The 10,079-nt window shown below is 45.1% G+C and overlaps 1 protein-coding gene across 1 annotated transcript in view; it reads right to left on the bottom strand.

Moving 5' to 3' along the window:
- The window catches only part of T265_13645 (hypothetical protein), a gene marked incomplete at both ends in the record, with an annotated part of 78,430 nt that overhangs the window by 23,772 nt on the left and 44,579 nt on the right, over positions 1-10,079 (bottom strand). Inside the window, 2 exons of the mRNA XM_009169866.1 lie at positions 1,750-2,685; positions 7,804-8,071. Of these exons, the coding sequence (XP_009168130.1) occupies positions 1,750-2,685; positions 7,804-8,071 (1,204 nt within the window). The remainder of the gene's footprint in view (positions 1-1,749; positions 2,686-7,803; positions 8,072-10,079) is intronic.

The following is a 10,079-nucleotide window of genomic DNA, read 5'->3' as shown; positions in this document are numbered from 1 at the left end:
ATATATATATATATAACTGATGAATTGAGACCGCAGCTGTTGCGCTCAATCTGATTATCACATTTGATAATAGTAACACCCACCACATCCGCTCGGTAGCTAGTTGAGGTATGACCTTCAACGGTAAAGTTCGGCTTTGGTGGCCCGACGAATAAAACTCCAAGCTGAGCGACCGCAGCTGTTGCGCTCAATCTGATTATCACATTTGATAATAGTACTTTACACCACATCCGCTCGGTAGCTAGTTGAGGTATGACCTTCAACGGTAAAGTTCGGCTTTGGTGGCCCGACGAATAAAACTCCGAACAAGCTGAGCTGAAGCTAACGGTGGAATCACATGATGCACTCACCGTGTTGCGCTCCACGATCCGCAATTTAAACACATACGCTGTATGGTATGACAAGTTCTCAGAGAAACCTCAGCCGAAATGTCTGAATAGATAAACACGTACTTCTGCTTGATCTACCGGGTATCACAACCCACCCAGTGACGCATTACGTGAAGCGAACAAAAACGCTGACATTGTCCCAAACGACCGGTATTTTACATTGCTTCAGTGTTTGATTGACCCATGTCGATACGTTTACGGTTCGTTTGGGATGAAAAGCTACTCATTAGTGATTTCGGCACGGTTCGGTGAATTCACAATATCGTTTCACAAGTCACACGCCACAGTGTGTGAGATACAGTGTCGTACGCCTAGTTAGTCCCACTTCGTAAGCCAACCAACCATAATTTTCGACTCACGAACGTCTTGAGAGGTTTACTTGATACAATACTACTCACGAGTAACCATTAGCCGCATAACAAGTGCCATGACAGGGGGAATGCTGCGATATTTTGGCTATTGACCTATACATATTGCCCTATTTCAAATGGAACTAAACGCGCACTTGCAGACGAAGATGGTTCTGAATGAAAACAATTGTTTATGATCTTTATCTGGGTGTGTTGCACAAAGACAGCCTCCTGTTTTAGTTGAAAAGACACGAAAAATGTCGCTGTATATTTTTCTGAATTAACGTTACTAAAAGCTGTTCATTCTTCATGTACTCATCAGTCCTCCCTGCTCTATTTGAACACAGACTGTACGCAATTAGCGAAATACGTCCTGACATTACACCGACATGACAACAACTTTTCGGAATTACCTTGTCTGCATCCCATTATGATGTGTAACGGTCGGGAAACTAATCACTGAAAACGCCTGGTCACCTAGCAACTCCAACTCCCAGTGTGAATGCAACCAGTGGTGAAAGAGGTTGGTTGGTTGGTTGAACAACTTTATTCCTCTGAACAAACCACCGCTATCGATTTCACCTTCTGGCGGCGACTAGATTTCGTGCGTCCGTCAGTAGACAGTACAAACCTTATTTGGAAATGGAACAACTTTTGGTCGGTCGTTGGGGCTACCATCCCCCCGCAAAGGATGGTAAACTCTGATCACACATGGTAGCTTTTAGCGCGAATGCGAAGGGGGACGAACTAAAGGAGACTGAATTATTCGTGTGCCCAACAACTGCTGGATGTATAGCATACACAACAGTTTTTGAATTACTTGTCCTGTTGGTTGGATGAATGTTTCATGTGGGAACTCTGACAGTTGATCGTAGTAATCCAACAAATACTTAAGAAAGGCATACCATGGTGGGCTGCAAAAAAGTGCTCGTTGTTACACGCTTCTAGGCAAATGGACAAAAAACAGTGGGTACATGAAATTACATTTATTCACGAAATCTGTGACCTACCAGTGTAATTGACTCGAGACATAGCTGGAGCTACATTTGTGGAAGCGATGTTTAATCCAAAGTCCGCGTATGAACCGGTTGTCAACCCTTTAGACCCTGTTGTGTTTATCGATCTTCGACTGCCCACGCTGAAACCATTGCATCCAGGGGGATGATCAGCTTGGATGGGCCTAGAAAATGGTCCATCACATGTGTTCGCGGGAGATGAGGCCGACAATGGGGGACGTCCTAGTGAAGCAGATTCAACTCGATGTAGCCCGCCGCCGAGATGTAGGGTTCCATTGGGCGAATCTAGTGGACCAATACTCGAGAAGTCGTGACGCATCGCTTCAGTGCGTAGGCTGCCAAACTGGGGCGTGATTGGATCCATTGAACCACCGTAGGACCTCACGTTGCCATTTGTTCTTTGGTTTGCCGGACCAAATCCAGGCAGTGAATCTTCATAGAAAGGGGATGTCAAACCGGCTGTATACGATGTCATGGTAGAGTGCATGTTTCCAACGAATGAGCCTCCGCTACCGGATGAAGGTCCATGCAACTCAGTCAAATGCACAGAGCTGGAAAGTGGCCTTCTTTGATGTCCTGACCTACTTTTGTTGGACGAGACCCAGTGGAGCAGTGAGTAAGGAGATCGACCGGACCATCGATTTGTTTCCCGCCAAGTTTTACCTTCGCTTCTACCAGATTCCGTTTGTCTTTTTCTATAAGCAAACACGAACATGCAAAGCAAGGCAAGTACAACAAGGAAAACCGCAACGGTCACGATTGCAATCAAAACGGATGGGTTCGAATGCTTGACAAATGGCGGTTGGCCCCCGGGTCGAACAGGCACCATCTGTGACGGTTCAAGGCCAACTATTGTAGGTTCAGACTGGTCAGAAGAGGACTTGTCAAGTGCATCAGACTGACGCTTCCCGTGCACGTTGGATAGCCAACCTTGAAAAAGATGAATAAAAGGGGAAGGAATATGGTGAATTTTGTTATCATCATCATCATCATCATCGACAACGTGACATCAGTGTTCAACACCGATGCTTCACTGCCGTACAACCATAATTTATTTAAAGGTATTGTAAAGAAAAGAGTAAATGTGGACAGGGAAGGGACTTAGTGATAGCTTAACACAATCATTCCGAGGTGCCTACACCTCCAGACATTCACTCAGGCAATCTGGATAGAAACTGACAACAAGAACGCCACTGACATCGGTTGGCAGTCATATATTGTAGTGTCTCCAACCAGGCACAGTGAGAATCACGCGGTCCCCATCCTGGCAGGCGAGTAGCACCGACAGCACCCAAGCGTTTCTTGATCTCCTTCGTACTCTCCTGCCAAGTCAAGGGTTGGCCACCTCTATGTTTACGCCACTCTGAATTGGGCATGGAAAACAGCACTCTCTTCAGCAAACGGTGGTTCTGCATACGTAACACATTTCCCAACCAACGCAGCTTTTGGTGCTGGACACATTCTTCAATGGAAGTACCCGTTGCACAACCGAAAACGCGCTTTCTAACTGCCTCATTACGGATTTGCTGACACCAACCCACACGAGCTATGGTTCTGAGACAACGATTATCGACTTATCAGCGTATCCGCCTGGCTTTTCATTCTTTACTTTAAATTAGTAACCCAATGTCTTACCGCAAACCGGGAGACCCATGACCTTTCACGCTGCTGCATAGGTTTAGACAACTCGATATAAAATCCTTCCAGACTGTCTTGTAGCTATGGCCTGAATGAGTAGCACAGGAACCTACTTGGTCGAGGACCAGTGACTCTTCCAAGTGGATACAAATCAAGTTAAGTGAAACGGGATGCTAAGAATCTTGGCAGAAAGGGTTCATTCATTGGTAATTGATCATGTGGCCTAGCGTGGCAACGACCTGGTTTCGAGGAGACATCATCAGTACGCTACACCCACCAGCGTACTGGTGATGTCTCCTCGAATAGTGACAGGAACGTTTGCAAGTCAGCCAGCTGTTAGAATAGATCGGCAGCCACCTGATCAACAATCAATGCTAGGAATCGTGCGCCAGAACACTGAGCTCCGAAATTATGGAATTATACCGCCTACTAGCCGGCTGTTCAGTTATCACAACAACCGCATGCTTTGTACTGCCTTTCAACGGCGGTGAGTTAAGGAAGGCCTTAGAACAGGCACACAACGATAGAGGAACTCGCTCCGGTCAATGTAACATTCATATTATATTGGTCCCGCCAGCTCTGACTTTCCCCGTCACGATTTGACACAAGAACGACCAACCTGCTCCACTTTGTAAAACGAAAAAACGTTCATTTGAGCAAGTTGGTTGACAGCAGCTCCGTACAGTGGTGTGGGTTAGAAATGGATGTAGCCAAATTTGGGTCCAAGTGAACTTTATTTAGGCTTAACTTTGTTACATCCTTGTGGGTGGAGTGGTCGCAGTCAGTCAATTATGTACAGGTTGTTATTTCCAAAAATTTCGTGTGCTGGTCACATGGAGTGAGCAGCAGCCACATTGTTTAGGCTCATCCAAGGTTGAAATGACAGGTAATTTGAACGAAATGACGCAATAATTCTTACTAGTTTGCAGCAAATGCACGTATGTTTTTGAGTCAACTGGAAAAGCAGCACTCATTGCCGCAACTATCGTACGTTAGTACGAGTTGAGGAAAGTGAAATCTCACATAAAAACTCATGTTTTGACATTGTGCGGTCTCTTAAGTACCAACCGAGCTTGATGGGGGGTATCAGGAAGGTCAAACTCCTCAAATCAACTTTTGAACGCCCCGAACCTACTGCTCCACCAAAAGCTCAACTGGAAAGCCGGCAAGCATCCAGGCCAGTCAATCATTCGATCAATTCAGTAAAACCTGATGAGTGTTCTCTGCGCCACAGAAGCACGACCGAATGTGATCAGCGTTCAGGCTTTTCACAGAGGCACGGTCGATGTTGATGGGTGATCACTAACGCCTATCAGACAGCCTGGACCAATGTCAGAAAGTCCCCTTTAAATAGCGTGGGGCCGTTGTAACTTTTGCACTCGCACTCGCTCTCTCACTCACTCGCTTGTTCGGAATACAGCTGTTGTGTTCCCTTCTGTGAGTCTTTTCTCACCGACACTAGGCACTGGAACGGGTCAGCAGCAGATACCACAGATTGACGAATCAGGAGATATAACAAGGGGATTTTGAAAGTCCAATAGGGTTTTCATCCTGCAAGTGGAGCTAGTCCATGCTAGGAAACTCAGAAGCGCTGTTTAGCTGTTTCATTCTTGTTGAGAGGTAGATTCGAAACCATGATTATCCTGCTAACATTTGCACACTCTGCCTGGGTTGTCACGCGGGTTTGCTCAATAGTGAGGCTAACTCGAGCTTAGACAGAGTACAGCCATCAATGATCCTCCAATCACAGAATTCAAATCATGTGGTCACGTGTTCGATTCCTTAGATGGAGGGCTAGTGTTCAGGACTCATATATGGGCCTTAACAAGCAGACCATCTCACTGTGGTATGTTCCAACATGACCATTCAACAAAACAATGATGGCTTCACCTAAATTGCTGATTAAACTTGTGCAGTAAAACTGTCATGCTCAACAAACAACCCAGCTATTGCGGTTTGGTCAACCTAAGTGGCAAACTCATTGTTATCGTTTGAGTGAGCCGTCCTTTTGTTGGTCAGCATCACGGTGATCTTTCGACGTAACATTTGTTCACTTGTGTCCACTACCGTTCTGCTGGTCCGTTCTGGCTGTGCTTTGATTGGGCTGTACGTCTCTTGCCGGTGATGGCGCGTTGATCTGGTCGGTTAGTCGATTGCAGTTGCCGTTTGGTATCAAGCTTCTAAGAGTTCTATTCCCTGTCCCCGCGTACCAAGATATCGTCATTCTGGTTGAATTTTCGTCCTTCTTGATCCTAGTGTTTGGGAACAAGCGATGGCGAGATGGACCAAGTGGTAAGAGCGCAAATTTACTGACCGGAAGGTCCGTGGTTCGAACGCGACCTCTGCCTCTCGACTTCCCCTGTCTAGGCCTGGGCAACCTGGCAGTATCCCAGCCCTCGTGCTTCCCTCGAGTGGTATGGCAGTGAAAGGCACTGAAAGTGTGTTACAGCTGAACGAACGATGGCGGACTATGTTCACTTAGAGCATCCATTTAGACATAACAGTGTCATCGCACTCTATTCGAATATTTTCCCACGTGGAACTGCCTTCTTGTCAAATTTGTTCTTCGGCGTTGAAATCACCACCTCAAAGTTGCTTTGGACTTGTGAGTTGAAAAATTCTCTCACCGATTGCAGTGTCGATCAATAAAATTCGTCTCGTCTCCGGATAAGTCGTTAGTCACTCATCATCCATATTACAAAGGTAAAAAACATACTGTTGTGTATCAGTGAGTCTTCCAAAAACGGTCTTTTTTTCTGACCACCGATTAGATTGCGTCTACTCTACACTAATAAACCAATTCAAAACGCATTTGGTTAGCGAGAATCCTACAAAATATCACAGTGTCCACTTTGAGTTGAGGTATCTTCTTGATCGGTCTTTTGTTTGATGTTATTGTTGTTCTAGCTGGCCTTTTGTGTTTCACTTCGGTTTTCAAGAGCGATATCCAAGAAACCTGCTGCGCTTACAAAGTATAAACCGCAGTTGCTTGAGAGGATGGTCAACGAATTGGGAAGTTTGTGATTTTCGCAAAAAAAAACACGAAAACGCTGTGAAAAAAAGCAAAATAAGCGGTTTTGAAGCAACCGGCCAACGAGCGGAGTGTCAAAAACAAAAAATTAAGTTGGAGAATGGTGCTGGATAGCAGACTGAATGGGTTCATTGTAAATTGCCCAAGGAGGGATAGATCAAGAAATCACAAAACCACTCTCGCAATATAAACGAACAGGATTGTGTAGTCCTGGGACACATAAGAAACGCCAGAGGTACGTCTAGTTAAAGCCATCTAAAAGCTTAAGAACGTTTTGAATGGTAACGGAGGATCTGAGTGGACCCAGCAACAGCAGTTGCAGTCCACGATGCCGATGCTTATGAAGAATAGAAACAAGACCCTGTAAAAGAACAGGACGTCCTCGAAAAGCTAAGGAAAGGTAAACCACTCACAAGATCGATAGAAGACAAGCGTGAATCAGTGCTAGTCAGCATGTCCAATTGTCCATCTTAAGCGGTATTTTAACAATTCCAAATTGTATCGATTAATCGGTCCAGACCGAAAATAAGCACTCGTTGGCCGAGTCAGCGAACTCCTAGGCACTTACAAACAGTAAGCGAGATAAACAGTTAAGAAAGACGGAAAATCAAAGCAGCAATAACAATATTGCAATCTTGGGAGCACGAGGAAGGATATCTACCGCTAGCAGCTGTCTCACTGCCGGGGACCCCAGCTTACAAGTTTCAGATTGAAGTAGTTTGATGGAACTACACACACAACTTGGTACTTGGGCTAATGATAGACGGTTAGACATTATACCACCATATACTACTATATATACTACTTCTACAAATTATCACACTTATCAATCGTTCTCACACTGACTGCATCTATTGCACCGACGGTAATGGTACGAATCCTGTTCTGGACGTGCGCTATGATTGTCCTTAGACGAAAAGACAAACGCCAAGGAATCTGTCGGTTTTTCATGTGTTTGAAAAGAAATCTCTTCAGTATCAGGCCTCACTGCCCCTCCTGTTTCGCAACCTAGTATTACAAACATCAGACTTATCACACAAAATCGGACGGGATAGCACTGCTGTGGATATATTGGAGGAACGAAAAAATGAATGTTGACAGCTCAAAAATGCTTGACCAAGCACAGGTGGTGTAATTCTCAGAGCAAGCCGAAAGCAACCATATGGGATAATTTTGGCTTAACAACTTAGACTCAGTATCACACCAAAAGTAATCAATTGCGTTTCAAGATACAGAAAGTAACAGAATGAAATTTTGTTGTACGCTTTTCAGAAACTCTAATGTAACTTTTCACTCAGTGTCAATATGACTCTTCATATCTTGTCATCATGAAGATGGGCTTGTAATCAGTCATCAGGTTTTTTATCGAAATGACATACCAGGCCCATGAGCAGTCGCGTCGTCCGACGGTGGCTGGTTCAGCGCACTATCTCCATCGGATTGCGGAGGCCACAGTAATCTGTCCGGATCCGAGTTCAGGGTTTGCGCATTAGAAGGTTCAATAGGCGGGGGTAACGACAGCGAGACTGGTTGAATCCAAAGAGATTGATAGCACGTCTTATTCACTTTGTACTGTACTGTGTCGGAGGAAAACAGTTCTTCATTCGGCTGCAGACGCAAAAAAGGCAGGGTAGTATCTGAGCAATCCTGTAACAAGTGGTTAGAAGAACAATTCAGGGGGAAATTCATGATAGTCTACAATAAGGTTTTCCGATTTGAGTACAAGGATTAATGGAGGGGGTTCCGCCTGGTTATGGGAGCGTAAATAAACTCAACGAGAACGCAAATCCAGAATTGGAAGACAAAGAGCTCGCCATCCTGCCAAAAAATCAGTATGCCACTTATTTTACCGTGGCAAATAATGAAAGGTATCAGGAAGGTCAGAGTCCTGAAAGTAAACTCAGAAAGCCCGGAACCTACTGCTCCACCGAAAACTCAACAGCAAAGCCTGCAAGCATCCAGCCCAGTCAATCATTCAATCAATTCAACAAAAGCCGATTAGTGCTCATGCACGCCACAAAAGCACGACCGAATGTGATCAGCGTTCGGGGTTTTCACGGAGGCACGATCGATGTTGACGGGTGTTCACTAACACCTATCAGACAGCCTGGATCAAGGTCAGAAAGTCCCCTTTAAATAGCGTGGGACCGTTATGACTTTTGCCCTCGCACTCGCTTGTTGGGAATGCAGCTGTTGTGTTCCCTTCTGTGAGTCTTTTTTCAGGCACTGGTCAGTGGAGCGGATCAGCAGCAGACACATTGTCACATCATTGTCACATCGCATGGTGTATTCAAATACTTGCTGTATTGGGCAAAATTCAACGGTGCCAAACAGTGCTGAAACTTCCAAAGTTGAACAAGAGATCCATTTTGTTGAAGTTTCACTATAATCCAATTCTTTATTCAGTAGAATCGCGATCAATATTCCTATCCCAAGATCACGGGCTTGAAACAGATTTTCTTACGTAGTGTATGCACGAACTTAAACAGTTGCTGGTTTTCCATTCCCTAAACTTGGCAATCTGTTGCAAACTTTCCGTCACCAGCCGAGGTTTGTAGTGGATTTGTGTTGCATCTCTGTGGGGACGATCAGCGCAGCATTACTTGTGTTTATATAGGTCCGGTTGGCCGGGGTGACTTTTGACAGTGACTGGCTCTTCGAAAGATTGATCGTGTTAGCAGGCTAGTTGGCCTGTCCTCGGCGGGCCACGTGTGCCGGCCGATCAGTATGTCCTTTGCTCGAAGTGTTTCGTTGATTGTTTCAGATTCTGTATCGGTTTGCTGAACTTGTTACTGACTGCGGTGCTTCCAGGACCTCTTTTGGTTGTCCTGTCTTTCCATATTCCAAGACCTCTACCTATTCTAAGCGGATTTTATACCCCTGTCGACCTTCGTGTATGGAGAATGTGAATGACGGATCGTGTTTTCTATGGCAGCATTATGTTCCTCAAGCCATGTTTGTTCAAGCCTCCGGTTTATCCAGTATGCTGGAATCTACGCAGTTGGTTGGGAACGTTCGGCCATCGGTCTTGTTCTTCGGTCTGAGAACTAGTTCTTTTCAAGGTGGAATTTGGTTTTCGAGATATTTGCGTCTATTTTGGTTACATTAGTCTGGCTATGAGTTCAGATATATTTCTGAAGTTCTTGTTGTTGCTGTCGGATTTTTTCCTTCCACTCTCCCTCTGACAAAATTCCATGGGTGGCCATTGTTTCGAAATAGCCTATGTAGGTGGTCTTCCTTCTTGGTTGCGCTCAGTCGGATAGAGTTTAAATGCGAATATACACTAATTTGTAAATTACCTTGGTTTTTTGAGAAACTCACCTGGAACCCAGCTGAATCTCTCGTTTGTGATGTTTCCAGGCAACTGAATGTGCTGCACCAGGCCACCTCATGTTTAAATGCAACTTTCCGTGATTCTTTAGATGGTCACCAGGCTGGCTTATTAGCTGGTATGCTGAACCCAATTTTGAGTATTCCCGTCTTTAGTTCCACCAGCGAGTAGATTCAACAACGGGAATTGCTTTTCCTCTTCAAGATCAGTTGTAAACTTGATATCTTCGGATGTAGTGTCGTGAATTTATGTATTCTTGTCTGTTTCGTAGTGAAGAGAATATCGCCCTCCTAGCTGCATCAGAGTCGGGGTTCGACTGTCGGC

Source organism: Opisthorchis viverrini, assembly GCF_000715545.1.
Source record: "Opisthorchis viverrini unplaced genomic scaffold opera_v5_89, whole genome shotgun sequence".
Taxonomy (NCBI): Eukaryota; Metazoa; Platyhelminthes; class Trematoda; order Opisthorchiida; family Opisthorchiidae; genus Opisthorchis; species Opisthorchis viverrini.
The sequence above is the reverse complement of the archived record's forward strand: the minus strand, read 5'-3'. Positions and strand labels throughout refer to the sequence as shown.